This window comes from Lepidochelys kempii, chromosome 8 (genome assembly GCF_965140285.1).
Source record: "Lepidochelys kempii isolate rLepKem1 chromosome 8, rLepKem1.hap1, whole genome shotgun sequence".
Classification (NCBI taxonomy): domain Eukaryota; kingdom Metazoa; phylum Chordata; order Testudines; family Cheloniidae; genus Lepidochelys; species Lepidochelys kempii.
Window position 1 is genome coordinate 97203921 of NC_136387.1, and position 17681 is coordinate 97221601.

At 39.8% G+C, this 17681-nt stretch overlaps 1 protein-coding gene across 14 annotated transcripts in view; it reads left to right on the top strand.

Moving 5' to 3' along the window:
- TUT4 (terminal uridylyl transferase 4) overlaps positions 1–17681 on the top strand; it is a 76176-nt gene that overhangs the window by 18389 nt on the left and 40106 nt on the right. For all 14 annotated transcript variants that reach the window (XM_073357688.2, XM_073357694.2, XM_073357696.2 and 11 more), the window contains 5 exons: positions 1208–1385; positions 5382–5470; positions 10944–10995; positions 15997–16066; positions 17424–17550. In XM_073357688.2, the coding sequence (XP_073213789.1) occupies positions 1208–1385; positions 5382–5470; positions 10944–10995; positions 15997–16066; positions 17424–17550 (516 nt within the window). The remainder of the gene's footprint in view (positions 1–1207; positions 1386–5381; positions 5471–10943; positions 10996–15996; positions 16067–17423; positions 17551–17681) is intronic.

Sequence of the window (17681 nt, forward strand, 5' to 3'; positions counted from 1 at the left end):
TTGATCTACGCCATTTGTTGTCCACTGTAATTTTAATTTATAGAGTAAGTCCAGATTCGCAATGATGGGTGCAAAATAAACTTTTAAATGGTATTTTGTAAAATATGCCCATCCATTCCCATCCAATGGGTCTAAGACTTGGGTCAAGCCCTAAAAATATCATGTGTTTCTAATTTTATACATCTAAGTATACACTCTTTTTTATTAATATTATTTAACATTAATATTCCAGTAGAGCTGAGGATAGATACATTTATCTTAATGAGTGACTAAACTAGCTTACCAATAGCAGCTTCTGCACCAAAAAACCCCTAAACAAACAAAAAACAAACCCCACAGAAAAGCAAACCCAACAGTGACAAAATAAATAATTTAAAAAAATCTTGCAAAATTTATATTATTTTTTGTTGTCAAGTTTTAATTTTTAAAGTAAGGAAATCAAAATAGAGCTAACTTGATAAATAAACTTAACTGTGTTCATATAAGTGTGGAGATCTGGTAGAACACTTTTATTATGGTGGTATGTTGTGTGGATGCATAACAGGTTGTTATTCACTTATTCAAAAACTATGCTATTGCTTAAGATGTTTCCATGGTGAGTCATACAATTTCAATTAATCAGTGAATTTCAGAACCAATTGGTGGTCACTGCTGATTCCATGTGATCTGAGATGTATCAGGTTTTAATGCTCCTAAAGTAGTTATCTCCAATAGATGAAGTTAATTATTACAATGCAATTGATTAAAACTAGCACCTGATGAGAGTAACTGGTTGGGCTGTAGTGAGAGGAGAACCAGCCCCTTATATTTAATTGGGAGTCAGAGGAAACTGTTTGCCTCATTGGAGTCCTGCACATGGGCTCGCCTTTCAATCACTAGTGTTTATTGTGCAAGAAAAAAATTACATCTTCTTTCATGTCTTCGGATAAACTCTGTTTCAGAGCTCTCAGCCATGCAAATGTAATTCAGGGAACATAAGCTTTCAGATTCCCTCTTTGGCTGTTGGCTCTGCAAGAACCTGCTCCTTTGCTAAATGGAGCATCCAGTGTCATTTCCATGAGCCCAGTTGTCATATATGCCAATTGGGCTGTGCAGAGTTTGAATCCTGTGGAAATGGGCTGCTCAGGGCACCATATAAAGCAAACCCTCAAGTTAAAAATAATATAATCAAGTACAATTATCTTCTTATCATCCAAAAATTCTCCAGGAAAAACAGGAAGAAAATGAGCTGCGTGGCCTCCCACCTTCCTCCCCTGCACAGGTGGCTGCTTTGACTTTTACGCTCATGGAGGCAGCAAATGAACAAGGCATATCGGATGATGACTTCAGAATCCGCCAAGAAATTGTAAACGAGATGGAGAAGATTATTCAACAGCCCTTACCAGGTATGTGTGATCTCCCTCATTTTCTTTAAATACAAGACATTCTCTTAATTTATTCTAACAATTATAAGTTAAATCTTGGTCTCTTCATCAGTTTGGAATAGTTTTAATTTTGTTTTGAAATATCTTTATTATATCTTTAGAAGTATCAGGAATGTCAAGTCTTACCTTCCCTGGTTTTGTTAGCTGGCTTGTTTGAGGTCTCAAAGAGATTTAGCTCTCAGTTGCACAAACTCTTACATATGCGCTTAACGTTACACAAGCATTTTTAGGATCAAAGTTCCAGTCCTTAATCATAGTGGTGTGGCTACAACGAAGATCTTTCTTCTTACAAGTATTTGTAATACATTTAAATTAAATAGGTGTAAACAAAATAAAGAGTTTTAAACAGTGTGACTAAATATCACTTCCCTTCTCAATTAATTTTTACTTTTTCTCTACTAGTTCTCCAGTTGTCTGTGGAATCTGTCAGGATAGACAAGACTTTAATTAATAAAATTTTAAAAAAATTAAAAAGAAACAGCAAAAAAAACAACCCAATCCCAATAGTTTTATTTACAGTTCACTCTTGATACATAGGTGAAACATGGCCTACAGGTCCTCATATGCATTCTTTTACTGAAAGTGGAGGTCGCTCAAATCAAGAAGGAGCATAGCTCTCACAGGTCTCTCCATGTTAAATATGAGGGCAATGGATCCTCAACTGAGCAAAATTGCTGGTAGAAGTTGATAATTTTGTTTAAATCTGAGTATCTAAATTCTAAATGTTATTTCATGCTGTTTGTGCTCTCTCTTTTTACTGCCACTCACAGGTAGAAGTTCAATGGTGAGTGACCCTCACCAATGCAGTAATGACATAAACTAGCTTGACTGAATTTGTAAACAACCTGGGGATTAGTAAATAACCAGGATGGCACATCTGTTAGTGAAAAAGATTGTGTGCAGTCAATGACATTTCAGTCTCAGTGATCTCTTTAAATAATTATTCCTGATAGGTGTATGTTTCTAGTGGGATTAACTCTGGCCTTAAATTTGTTTTCTTTGGACTTTCAGTGATTTCAGTATTATTGCACTTGCCAGATATGAACCATGCATTGCAAAGGCCTGTGGTGGTTATGGATAGTAACATCAGAATTTTGAAAATTATCAAGAAAGTTGCTGTTTTAACATTCACTATGGGTCTGATATTCAGAAGTGCTGATGACCCACAAATCCCACTGAAGTCAGTGGGAGCTGCAGGTGCTGATCACCTTTTAAAATCAGGCCATATATGCTTTCTAGACAAAATGTAAATTCCATTTAAATTAATAGACTAGATAACCTTGTTGCTTATTTTTTTACAGAATTTCCACTTATTGATTAAAGTACCTTTGTCTTGTTCAATTTCATCAAAACCTTCCAGATGTAATTTTTTAATTTTGCCTTTATTTCCTTTCTTCTCCTTCTCTTACAGCTCTGGAGGTCTATTATGGCTTCCAAGAATCACCTGAATACCTTTTTTGTTCTTAACAGCTGTGCAAACTGTCTCTGCTGGGTCAGCCAAAATACATAATACCTCTCTGTAGATTCAGTATCAGCTTTATCCATCCTCCTTCTCTTGCTTTATTTTGATCACATATTTTGTAAACCTTCATACATCAGCCATCCCTCATGTTACTTCACTAACAAAATATTTAACTTTCAAATCCAATTTATGTATGTCCCTATAATTTGTATTGTTGGTTTTATTTTCCTTCTTCGCTTTAACTTCTTGTTATCTCCTATGATGTTAATTGGTAGACTCAAAACAAGAGAGCAGATATTTGAAGTTAGACAAATATGTCAGCATTATGTTAGCAATATTTCAATTATTAGAGAAGCTGCAGTGAATGAGGTATTGGTTTTTCATTGGTAGACAATAGCTTTTTCTAGCAGATTTCATTTATATCAAAACTGACTAGAAATTAGTATATTATCATCTTTTTTTGTTTGATAAATAGCTGCTTTTTTTCCTTCTCAATAAGAGTGTAGTAGTAATTATGACTTTTTTTGTTCATTTTAGGGGTAATTATCTCTTATGCTTCTTAAACATACACTATGCATATTAACTAAAATATGATGGTAAATAGAGAAAATGATACTAGTAATGAAAGACAATTTGTTGTGCTCCTTTTTAAAAACTGGTTTCTGGATTTGATTTTTATCAAAATCTGACTAAATTTTTTATCCAGTAACAGTCCAGGAACAAATGAACATTCTGGCTTGTTTTGTTCACATGAGCCCACCATAACAACAACAAGTCAACTCCTGTCTTGCAGGGATGCATGAAAAATGATGATTTTGACAACTTTAGCTCCATGGTTAACGTACACAAGTCTATTCCACAGGGCCTCATTACTTCTGGTCAGTGGAATGTTCTGTATATATGTGGAAAACAGTTTCTACCAAACCATGATTTCTCCTGAGAATCTGTACATTCTTTGGTTTGATCACAGCCAGGATAAAGGCAACTAACACTGTTTTAGCAGCATGTCCTAAATTGAGGGGAGGAGGGACTACTGCCAGTTTTGTGGCTAGCCAGATTTTGTTCAATGACTACAGCACAAACAACACAGAATAATTGTCTCCTACATAAATTATATCAAAATGTTTGATAAATGATGTTGTGCAATGGAATGGCATTTGCTTACGATACCATTGTTTGGCTTAGAGCAGACCTAATGTGTATTTCAACTGGTCAGAAACCATTGTAGCTATAGAAATACAATTGTTTAAGTAGCTACTGTACTTCTGTGGCTACGATGGTTTCCAGGTTGGTAACTTATGTTTTGTGTGTAAGTTTTACTAGTGAATAATGCACAAGCACTTGCTAATCTAATTATTTGGCACAGATGCCATGGTAAATACAAGGAGTAATATTTGTGGCAAAGGAGTATATCAGAGAAAAGTTTTGCAGGGCATTGGATACTCAGGTGGAACAGTGCTACTTGATAACCACCTAAACATTATTAAAAAGTATACACTAATACCATGACACTAACTGTAGTTTACAGGATAAAAAATAAATAAATTACAGCATAAAAATTTAGAGAACAATATTTTCTTTGTTGTGAGAGTGTGAAAATTTTGTTCTTTGAGTTTCCTGTGATGCCACATTGGAAGTGTGGCTAGAATGAGTAACCGAGTGGGGGAGGTGATTAATCATTCATTAGGGTATAACTGCTGAGGTTAGATATAGTGTCTCAAGAAAGTTTTAAATGTCTTCAGTGAAGGGATAATTTGGCCCATCATCACTTAAACCTATAATAGGGTGGCTTGCCCCTTAAGGGCTAGGAGGGCTGTAGCTAACTAACCTTGATTACAGAATGAGGCATACTTGAGTTGAATCAGGTAATTCAGCCCTGAAGCAGGAAGTTGTAGTGAAGTGGGGAGAGCCCAGGAAGCTGTGGTGGAGTCTGCAGAGACCGAGGAAAGCTTAGGCACAGAGGCCTGGGATGATACATATACGCTGCTAAAAAAACAAGCAGACTCATGCAACAAGTCTCAGAGCCTGGGTTAACTGACTAAGCTTGTGCTGAAATATGGTGAAGGGGGTAGATCTCAGAGCCCATGTAGGAATGTCTGTTCTGCTATTTTTTATCCCCTAGCGCAAGCCAAGTCAGTTGTCCCATACTGTAAGACTTCCTGCTGGCTTTCCCAGCCCTCCCCCCATTCCCGGAAAGACTCTTTCCAAGCTGGGGAGAGACTGCCAAGGTCCCAGGCAGGAAGATCTGGGAAGAGAAAGAAAAATCTTGGGATGTGTGGACTTATGAATGGACTTTGTTTTGGGGTTTTGAGTTTTATTAATAAACCCAGTCTTCATAGAGGGCTGCTTTTGACCAAGACAAAGCCTGATGGGAAATTTTATTAGAACAGTCCAAGAGGGGAAAACGAGGCAGGCTACCTGTAGCTTACCCTAGGCCATAAGAGGGCGTAGTGGAGGCAACCAGCTCAGTTACAAAGCCTTTCTCTGTTTTCCAGAGTGTTCACTGAGGATGTATGGCTCCTGTCTAACTAGATTTGCTTTTAAAACCAGTGATGTTAATATTGACATAAAATTTCCCTCCAAGGTGAGTAGTATCTTGTCAAACTAAAAAGAGTAAATAACCTGCACTTTATATCTGCTCCATTGTCTGTATCTTCCACTAAGGCTAATTGTTGTAATAGCAAATAGCCCATAGTTTGAATGTTATTTGGTATTTTAATATATTGTAAGTAGGGCTGTCAATTAATCGCAGTTAACTCATGTGATTAACTCAAAAAAATTAATCACGGTTAAAAAAATTAATCATGATTAATCGCAGTTTTAATTGCATTGTTAAACAATAGAATACCAGTTGAAATGTATTAAATTTTTGGAATGTTTTTCTACATTTTAAAATACATTGATTTGACTTACAACACAGAATACAAAGTATACATTGCTCACTTTATAGTATTATTTTTATTACAAATATTTGTACTGTAAAAATGATAAAAGAAATAGTATTTTTCAGTTCACCTCATACAAGTACTGTAGTGCAATCCCTTTATTGTGAAAGTGCAACTTACAAATGTAGATTTTTTTTTTGTTACAACTGCACTCAAAAACAAAACAATGTAAAACTTTAGAGCCTACAAGTCCACTCAGTCCTACTTCTTGTTCAGCTAAGACAAACAAGCTTGTTTACATTTACAGGAGATAATGCTGCCCACTTCTTATTTACAGTGTAACCTGAAAGTTAGAACAGATGTTCTCATGGCACCTTTGTAGCCAGCATTGCAACGTATTTATGTGCCAGATATGGTAAACATTTGTATGTGCCTTCATGCTTCCGCCACCATGCCAGAGGACATGCTTCCATGCTGATGGCACTCGTTAAAAAAAATAGTGCTTTAATTAAATTTGTGACTGAACTCACTGGGGGAGAATTGTATGTCTCCTGCTCTATTTTACCCACATTCTGCCATGTATTTCATGTTATAGCAGTTTTGGATGATGACCCAGCACATGTTGTTCTTTTTAAGAACACTTTCACTGCAGATTTCACAAAACACAAGGAAGGTACCAATGTGAGATTTCTAAAGATAGCTACAGCACTCAACCCAAGGTTTAAGACTCTGAAGTGCCTTCCAAAATCTGAGAGGGAGGAGGTGTGGAGCAAGCTTTCAGAAATCTTAAAAGAGCAATACTCCGAAGTGGAAACTGCAGATCCCAAACCATTTGTCAAGGCTGATTCCCCATTCTGGCATTTTGAGTGCAGAAGGTGGGGGCCTGCAAGGATTCTAAAAATTAATACTGGCCACTCCAGGCTTGTATTAAACTCCCAAGGTTACAGCTTTTCTCTGACCTTGGATGGGTAGATGCTGCCACCACCCAAGTGCAAAACCCCTTTAAGGACCTAGGAAGGCGCACTTGGGAATTCCTTCCTGTTAGGCTACCCTCAAGCCCCTTCACCCACCCACCCCCCTCCGGAGAAGAGCTGAGAAAGAAAACAAAGGAAATGAGCTATTGCCACCAGCTAGTTAAACAACATGCGCACAAACCTCTTAGGACACAAAAACCCAATCCTGTTCTTAAAAAAGGTGAATTTTATTAAAAACAGAAAGAAAGAAAATACATCTGGACACTCAGGCTATTGCTAGATTTAAAAAACAAACACAAGGATTAATCATCAAGAATAACTTTCTTGAGGTCCAACTTAAAGGTTACAAGCGAAACAAAATCATTTGGGGTTAGCACAGAGGAGTCTACAAGAAATAAAGAAATAAAAAGAGAGAAACCTAATCGCGTCTTCCTAGACATTTCCTGATCTACTTACATATCTGGGATTTCAAATGAGTAGTTTCTAGGTATGATACTGATGATTTTTCATACCTGGCCCATACAGCATAACTGTAGCCTTGTCTGCTTCTCCCTGAGAACAACAACAGACAGACAAAAGGGGAGTCTTGTTTCAATTTTTAGAAGTTCTGCCTTCCCATTGGCTCTTTTGGCCAGGTGCCCACTCACTTCCTTTTACCTATGCATTGCAGTGAGACTTTTAATCCTTTACAGGTAAAGCAAGTAGAGAACAGCTGCTAAGAGGGATTTTATAGCTAACTGGCTGACTGGGTCCATAAAAGGGAGCTGCCCCCTCCCCTCTGCCCCCCGCCTTTCATTTATCACACCACCTAAAAAGAAAATCAGCCTTCTGTTGGTGGCATCTGACTCAGATGGTGAAAATGAACATGCATCGGTCCGCACTGCTTTGGATCGTTATTGAGCAGAACCCGTTATCAGCATGGACACAAGTCTTTTGAAATGGTGGTTGAAGCATGAAGGGACATATGAATCTTTAGCACATCTGGCATGTAAATATCTTGTGACGTCGCTACAACAGTGCCATGCAAACACCTGTTCTCACTTTCAGGTGACATTGTGAACAAGAAGCGAGCAGCTTTATCTCCTGCAAATGTAAACAAACTTGTTTGTCTGAACAATTGGCTGAACAAGAAGTAGGATTCAGTGGACTTGTACCCTCTAAAGTTTTATATTGTTTTATTTTTGAATGAAGATTTTTTTTTGCACATAATTTTACATTTGTAAGTTCAGCTTTCTTGATAAAGAGATTGTACTACAGTACTTATATTAGGTGAATTGAAAAATACTAGGAGTACTTGTGGCACCTTAGAGACTAACCAATTTATTTGAGCATGAGCTTTCGTGAGCTACAGCTCACTTCATCTGATGAAGTGAGCTGTAGCTCACGAAAGCTCATGCTCAAATAAATTGGTTAGTCTCTAAGGTGCCACAAGTACTCCTTTTCTTTTTGCGAATACAGACTAACACGGCTGTTCCTCTGAAACCTGAAAAATACTATTTCTTTTGTTTTTACAGTGCAAATATTTGTAATAAAATAAATATAAAGTGAGCACTGGAACTTCATATTGTATGCTGTAATTGAAATCAATATATATGAAAATGTAGAAAACAGCCAAAATCTTTAAATATATGGTATTCTGTTATTGTTTAGGAGCATGATTAATTATGATTAATTTTTTTAATCGCTTGACAGCCCTAATTATAAGTCAAATTGACAAGTTTTATCATTTTGCATCATTTCAAGAAAATTACATCTATGTGGTAGCTTTAATTTCAGTTTTTTGCAGCTTTATGTGGGCTACTTGCCGTTTCGTTTTCTATTCTGTTGAATCTGCTTCTAAGCATTAGAGATTAAATGCAAATAGTTTACCCCAAATAAGTTTTGTATCTTTATGTGCAGGATGCCCAAATAGTAAGTGTTGAAAAGTCACTAAACACTCAAATTTGATGGAAAGTTGTATTAAAATTGCCATAATATTTCCTTTGATATTCTACTCAGCTCCTTGTTGCTGTCACATCTCAGATATCACAAATACCAAAAACTCCTCCAGAATAATGGAGCTGTCCCTTAGGAGGCTAAGGTTATTGGTGCATTTTTATAATACATGGGGTGATCATCTTTAACTTAATACAAAAGTAATGTAAGAAACAAAACATATAATTAAAACAAACAAAAACCAACACCCTCAAAACATACTCAAAAACCTTACTACCGTGGGCCCTTTTGGGCTGACTGTGTTGTTCCAGTGAAGTTCATGACATCTGTGTTGGTACTTTGGGGTGCAGTATTGCATTCTGAGGTGTTTCAGTAATTAGGATCAGCTGGAGCTACACTGGGATACCTTTTAAAGCAAATATATGCTCAGTACCTCATGTCTGTTGTTGGTTGGGTCTCTGAGCGCATAAAAATAATTTTTAACTCATTTTTGTTAAAACTATTTATTTCCAGTTCACCTTTAAAATATTGTTTTGAAAAGTGTATTAGGTTTCTGGAAAATAAGATTTTTTTCCATGTATAAAAATGTGTTACTTTAACAAAATTCATTAAGTAAACCAAAGTTCATGATACATATTTATTTGACGAGCTCAAGAGCTACTCCTGAGGGCATTCTGTGCCAAAAAATTAAAATTCTGCACATATTTTAAAATTCTGCAAAATATTGCAAATGTTATTTGTCAAATAAATGTAGAGGCTCCAGAATGGCATTGTGGAGCACAGGCTACTGGCTACACAGAGGTGGGAGATCACTGTGCAGCTTTCCCCCCTCTTCCCTTTCCCCCTCCCCTTCCCTAGACATGGTCTCAGGGGTGAGGCTGCACCCAACCCTGACAGTGCTAGGTCTGGACTTGCCCCAGAAACACCCCAGGGCACTGCTCCTCCATGCCAGGTGCACCAAGTGTGGGAGGCAGGCTCAGCAAGGCAGGATCCAAATATGGAGGGGCTTAGTATGTGTGGGAATCCAGGTGTGAGTTGAGAGGGCTCTGTGTGGGGCAGTCTGGGTGCAGGCGGCTCAATGGGGGATTTGGGTGTGGAGGGGCTCTGGATGCACAGGGACTTGGGGGTTTCTGGGTGCAGTGGTAATAGAACTCTGCAGGGGGGTCCAGGTGAAGGTGGTTGGGGCTCAGCGTGTGGGGGGAGTGTCTGGGTGTGCAGGACAGAACTCGGCAGGGGGGTCTGGGTGTGAGTGTCTCAGTGGGGAGGTCCAGATACTTGATGAGTGGGGATCAGTGGAATGGAGATCCAGGTGCAACTGGTTGGGGGGCTCGGTGGGATGGGGATCTGGGTGTGGGTGGCTCGTCGGGAGTGGGGCTCATTGGGGAGGGTATAGGTATAAGGGGGTCTGGATGCAAGGGGGTTGGGTGGATGGGGTAGCAGCTTTCTGTACAGGGATCTCTCCCCCGGCAGCTGAGGAGGGATGAGTGCAAGAAGCAGGGAGATGGGATGAGGAAGTGGGAGTTTGCATAGCTTCCTGCACCTGGGGGAAAAATCTGGAGGCGGATTTGACCCGGCCCTGGATGCTGTGCAGGGGAAGAGTAAGTCCTGTCCTCCCCAGTCCAGCCTGGACTAGCCGCTGAGCTCGGTGCAGGGTAGGAGTTACCAGCTGGGTTTTCCCCAGTCATGCTTCCTGCCCCACAGTGATTTACCTCTCTGCTGGCTGCCCTGGGCCCCTGAAACATACGCTGGGGAGGGTTGTATGGCTGCTCTTGTGTGTTTTCTTTACTTCCTCGTCAGAAAGTCATTTTTCTATGGGGAAGCAAAGAAATCTTTGGGGGATATAAAGTCTGTGCATGCGCAGTGGCGCAGAATTCCCCCAGGAGTAAAGATCCAACACTCACAGCTGAACATATGCTATATCAGAGGATTCAGATTTCAACGTCGGTACTTAAGGATTCAAATTATTTTTTAATGGATAGATTGAGCAGATGGGTTTACCAGAAGAGTTCATAGAATATAACTTGAAAGTGAAAGATGTCTGAATTATTTAGTAGTGCCCGTTTTCATGGAGTAGATGAATATATTTAACATTTTTCATAAATATCAGTAGATGAATACAATGAATTATTGTAGGAAAATTTACAATAAACATTATGTATTTAAATTGTACACCTTAAATGGTGTTAAACTAATTATAAAATTCAGTAACTCAGTTTCTGAATAAAATAACCCTGTCCTAATTTTGTTTGGTCCTCATTTTTAGATGAGTCACCCGGATGTTCTGATACAGGTGCTTGACATTTTAAAAACCTGTGGTGAGTTAACTTCTTTATCTGTAATTAACGCTTTGCTTATTTAATTGCTTTTTGTACTAACGTTGCTGGGAAAAATACAACAAAAAGCACACAGAATATTTGAATTACAAAAAGGATAGAGATTTTATGTTTTACTGTAGCCTTTTTCAATCAGTTTAATGCTAGTGAATGGTGCTAGACTGACACTGACTGCTTCTTGGAGCCAGCTGCTCCTGGAAACCACAAGGGAAGAGGCAATTCTCAGTTTAGTTCTATGTGGAGCACAGGATCTGGTCCACGAGGTGAATATAGCTGAACTGATTAGTAATAGTAACTATAATGTAATTAAATTTAACATCTTTGTGGAGGGAAAATACCAAAGAAGCCCAAGACAATAGCTTTTAACTTCGAGAAGGAAATTACAAGAAAAGTCACAAGGGTGAAATGCCTCCAAGCCACGTAGAAACTTTTAAAAAACACCATAAAAGAGGCTCAAATTAAATGTATACTCCAAATAAAATAATAAGAGGACCAAAAAATGCCACAAAGGCTAGACAACAGAGTAAAAGAGGCAGTTAAAGGAAAAAAGGCATGCCTTAAAAATTGTAAGTCACGTCACACTGAGGAGAATAGAAAGGAGCATAAACTCTGGTAAGTCAAGTATTGAAGTGTAATTAGGCAGGCCAAAAATAAATTGAAGAACGACTAGCAAAAGACACAAAAACTAACAGCAAAACGTTTTTTAAGTACATCAGAAGTAGGAAGCCTGCGAAACAATCGGTGGAGCCACTGGATAATTGAGGTGCTGAAGGAGCACTAAAGGAAGACTAGGTCATTGTGGAGAAACTAAATGAATTCTTTACATCAGTCTTCATTGTAGAGGATGTGAGGGAGATTCCCACACCTGAGCCATTCTTTTCAGGTGACAGATTTGAAGGACTGTCCTGGATTGGGGTGTCAGTAGAGGAGGTTTTGGAACAAATTGATGAACAGTAATAAGTCATCAGGACCAGATAGTATTCACCCAAGAGTTCTGAAGGAACTCAAATATAAAGTTGCAGGACTACTATTTGTGGTATGTAACCTGTCATTTAAATCAGCTTCTGTACCAGATGATTGGAGAATAGCTAATATGACACATTTTTTAAAAAGGCCCCAGAGGCGATCCTGGCAATTACAGGCCAGTAAGCGTAACTTCAGTGCCAAGCAAATTGATTGAAACTAGAGTAAAGAACAGAATAACCACATACATAGATGAACACGATTTGTTGGAGAAGAGTCAGCATGGCTTTTGTAAAGGGAAATCATGCTTCACCAATCTAGTAGAATTCTTTGACTGGGTCAACAAATATGTGAACAAGGGTGATCCAGTAGATATAGTGTACTTGGACGTTCAGAAAGCCTTTGACAAGGCCATACACCAAACGCTCTTAAGCAAAGTAAGCAGTCATGGGATAAGATGAAGGGATCCTCTCCTGGATCAATAACTGGTTAAAAGATAGGAAACAAAGGGTAGAAATAAATGGTCAGTTTTCAGAATTGAGAGAGGTAAATAGCAGGATCACCCAGGGATCTGTACTGGGACCAGTGCTGTTCAGCATATTCACAAATGATCTGTAAAAAGGGGTAAGCAGTGAGGTGGAAAAGTTTGGCGATGATACAAAATTACTCATGATAGTTATGTCCAAAGCAGACCGTGAAGAGTTAAAAAGAGATCTCAGAAGAATCTCAGGTGGTTATGAGATTGTTATAGGCAGCCATGGTGTGGTTGATATGTCCACAAGATCAGTGGCCAGGATTGTCACAATGAGATGGGCCTCATGGCTCCAAGCACTGGGCAAGGTATCATGCAAAGTACAGGCTACTGTAGAGGATCTGTCCTTTGAGGGATTAGAGCTCTTCAGCCAGAGAACAGACTAAGGCCAAGGGCCACACTGTGGTCCCTGGGAATCTACACACTGGCTCTCTATAGAAGACTATGCAAGCATCAGCCCCAGCAAAGAGAGGACTGGTTCTTACATCTGGAGTTGAGAGAAGCAGCACAGAAAGAAGACCAGATGCTTCAGGGGATTCCCATCTTGCCCCTCCTTGGCAAGCCTCTTGGAGGCAGCAGCTTTAACAGGAGTGTTGAAGCATACCTAAAGACATTCAGAGCCTTCTCTCACTTTCAGGAACCACCTTGCTACTTTCCCCAGGACTGTATGGCCATCACAGCTTATAATGGGCATTAGTCGTCATTGCCCAAAGCTACCCTTTACATTTCCATTCTTTACCCACCCTGCTCTCTTCCTCATACGTTTGCAGGGATCCTTCTCACAAGAGCCTGTTATAAACAGAAATGGCCTCATTGCTTTGTCTAGGAGGCATAGAAGAGATACTACACCCAATTTTTCCTTATCCCAAAGAAGAAAGGTGGTTTTTGTCCTATCCTAGCCCTGCGGAGACTGAATGTGTATATACACCACCTCAGATTCAGGATGGTAATGCTTGTCTGCATTTCTCAAGACTGATGAGTGTTTCTTGACATCTGGGATATGTACTTCCACGTAGCCATCCATCCATCCATCTGACAGGCAATACCTAAGATTTGTGGTAGGGCCCACTCATTACTAGTATGAGGTACTGCCATTTGGACTCTATGGAACCAAGAGTCTTTATGAAGTGCCTAGTGATAGTAGCAGCAGATCTCAGCAGGAAGGGCATTCATATCTACTCTTACCTGGACAATTGGCTGAAGCAGTGCAGATCCCAGGCTGAGATGGCAGCAAGCCTGGAATGGACACTTTGTTCTTTCAGTTGGGCCTCCTGGTAAACAAAATCATCTTACTGTATTGCAGGCAATAGAGTGCGACAGAGCCATAATTGACTCCGGGTTTCAGTATAGTCACTACTGGTTGGGATAGAATCAAACCTGTCTATGATGGGTCAGACATGTCTGGGGTGCTAGGCCATATATCAGTATGGATGTATGTGATGACACTTGCCAGACTTCATTTCTGCCCATTCCAAATCTGTCTCAGATTGGTTTGTTCCCTGGCAAAACACCAGAAGTACGAGAAGATCATGGTTCTATCTCACATCATCACAGAACTCAGATGGTGGAAGAAACCCACAAATGTGTGCAGTGGGTTCCCTCCCCTACAAGGACTTTAATCACAGATGTGTCAGGAACAGGCTTGGGGAGCCCACCCGGACCATCTTAAGATCCAAGGGGCTTGGTCCCTAGAAAATACGGTGCTTCACATCAATGCCCTGGAGCTCAGAGCCATCACACTAACCTGTATGCCCTTCCTACCTGTTTTCCAAAACTCCACAGTGCATATAGTGATGGACAACATGTCAACAATGAACTATATAAACAAGTAAGGTGGTTTACACTTGTTCCTCCTAGTTCTAGAAACTATGAAGCTCTGGACATGGTGCCACCGCTATGGGATAACCCCAATGGTTCTTCATCTCGTGGGAGTCAGCAACAACCTGGCAGTCAGTCTGTTATCACACATGAGCGTACGTTGAGGAAATCCATCATAGAGCCGATATTCTTGCATTGGGGGAACCATCTGATAGGCCTGTTTGACCCCAATGGCAATGCAAAGAGCCAGAACTTTTGTTCCAAAGGGGTTGTAAACCTGGGGTAGTTACTGGATGTCTTCCTTCTGCAAGGATCTCATGGTGTTCTGTATGCCTTTTCACCAATTTCCCCTCATCCCCAGGTTAACTTCCAAAATCACAAGACAAAGCCACGATTAGTCTAATATTCTGCACTAGCAAGTTTTGGCTGACAGAACTAATACACATGTCCATTCAGACACTGATCTAGCTCCCAGACTGCCCAAAAGTGATCTCACAGCACCACAGCCAGATACTCCACCCAGACCCGAAGTCACTGCAACTGTCAGTGTGGCTGTTGGCTGGCTGAGTACCATAGAGAGACTGCTCCCTATAGGTCCAGGAAGTCCTAATAGAGAGCAGGAAAACATAAACAAGAAATATGGGCAGCTCAAGAGGTTCTGGACCTGATCCAGGCCTTAATACCAAAGACCCTCAACTACCTATCACACTTAAAACAGGCTGGCCTTTTGTTCAGTTCTGTTAAGGGCCATCTTGTAGCAATTTTGGCTTACGGTCTGCCTCTAAAATCATGTTCCCTCCTCCCCCTACCCGCCCCCACCTGATGGTATCAAAGTTCCTCAAAGGGCTATTCCATACTTACTCACTGGTCAGAGAGTTAACCAGTTTAGATACACCTAGACATATTAGACTCATTTCAATAGCGCTTAAGCAGCCTGTGCTGCCTGTTTGAAGTATGTCCAGTTTCCGGAATTTGTAGGGCAGCAAAGTGTAGCTCAGTCTACACATTTCCAAGACACTGTTCTTTGGTAGAGGTTCCAACATTGGATGCTCATTTTCACAGGCCTGTTCTGGAATTATTGTTTAAGTAAGACTTCTCTGATCCACATCCTAGCAAACAGGTAACTGCTTGTTTGTCACCAAGAGTGGAATCCATGTGGACCATCACTCGAAGAAAGAACGATTACTTACCTTACAGTAACTGTGGTTCTTAAAGATGTATTGTCCATTTGGATTCCATGCTCCAACCTCCTTTCCCGCTACTCTAGAGTCCTCCTTTGGGGTTCTGTATTGGCAAAGGAACTGAGGGATGTGTAGGCTTCCTTAGCCCTTTATGCCATTGGGTGAGGGGATAGGAGGATATTGAAGGTGCAGATGCAGCCCCAGCAGACATTGCTGGCAAAAAAGAATTTGATGCATGAGGAGCATGTGCACCAAGAATGTAGTCCATGTGAACAATACATTTCAAAGAACCATAGTTACTGTAACCTTTCTTCCTTACTGAATATACTTTCGTGGTGGTGAGAATCCAAAGTGATCAGAAAATATTTAGACATATGGCACCTGCAACTTAAATGTACTTAATTTGAATCTAGCAGCTAAAAGAAACAATTAGGGAGAACTATGCAAGACTTTTATAGCTAACATTTTTGTCTTCTCTTCCTTGTTTAGCTTTTTACTCAGATGTGGAGTCAGATTTCCATGCCAAAGTTCCTGTTGTCTTTTGCAGAGATGTTAAAAGGTGTGTTTAAGAGTTCAAAAGGATCCTTAACAATATATCAACATTTATTCTGCTTATTCATACCTCCTGGCAGCTGGTTGCTTGCACTCCCAGCAATAAATGTCAATGTAATATTCATGCTAACAGTAGAAAGGGTAGCCCAGAAAGAGAGGTTGGCTTCATCTTCTCACTTGAACTAGTCCTGATTCACCAAGGACACCAGTTGAGAGAATCTGGTCATGTCCCTTCTGGATGGAGTTAAATAAGGAAAAGGGAAAGTCATTCTCAGGGGATACTTAAAATTTATACCAACCATTTAATCCAAGGATCTCAAAGCATTTCACAAATTTAAGCCTCACTACCCACGTGAGAGGCTGAAAAGGGGAGATGGGCAGTTAACTTCATCAACTACTGAAATGCAGCCACCTCAATGAAATTAGGTGCTGTTTAATGGTGTACAGCACCACTATATGACAGTTTAGGATAGGAAGTATTTGGTTGAACCCAGGAGAGTCCCTGGCTACTCTTTGGGGCAGGAACTATTGCTTCCTTTGTGTGTGGATGTTGCTAGCACATTATAGGTACCAACACAATGTAAATAATAATTTAGGGAGGCAGAATGAAGTTTCTTGAGAGAAGATTTAGCTGGTACATCCCAGCTCTTACATTAAAAAATAAACACATAGCATAGATCTTAAACGAGTGGGCTGGCTCTGGTTTTTGTGTTTAATCTGAAAAAGTCAAGGCCCTTTTACTGTTTGGTGTAAAAAAAAAAAAAAAAAAAAAATCTGAGAGAGAAGATAAATCAAGATAATACAAAGAGAAACCAAAAAAGTGCACTTCAGAGATGATAATTAAGGCCCTAGTTTACCATATATTTTATATTTAAAGTACTAGCTTTTCCAAGTTTCCTTTGATTTGGCACTCCTCCCGCTCCTGCAGATTCACTTTCTCCACAAGGGCAACAAATATTAACCCATCTCAGTCAAATGTCCACTCTGTACCCAATATCATTTAATGTCAAGTGAACAATGGGGAAGGAAATAGGAGGAGGAGATAAGATACACAGGAAGTTTGTGACTTGCATAAGGTTACATAGTTAATCAGTGGCAGAGTTGAGCATAGATCTATGACATTTTTCATTGTTATAGCTGGAAGGGATTTTTGTGAGTTCTAAATCCAACTCCTGCAGTAATGAAAATCTAACTCAGTTTGATCGGTATCATGTTGCTTGCTAAAATGGTCACTTTCATTCACGAGGTGTGTTCTGGTATTTGCTTTCAGTATGCTGGGAGTGGCAATCTTTCCAACTTTGTCTGCATACTTGTAGTTAAAATTATGAACTTAAACTGGTTTCTTATTTCTCTCTTAATGACAGTGGTTTAACTTGTAAAGTGAGTGCTAGAAATGATGTGGCCTGTCTTACAACTGACTTGCTGGCTGCACTTGGCAAACTGGAACCTGTCCTTGCTCCCTTGGTGTTGGCTTTCCGCTACTGGGCTAGAGTAAGTTAATACAAATAAAGACCGCTTAAACATGTCTGTTCTCCCCTTGAGGATTGCACATAAAATATAATACAGCAACAAATGTGTTATGGGAGTAAATTTCCAGGGACACAGACACCAGCATGTAATTT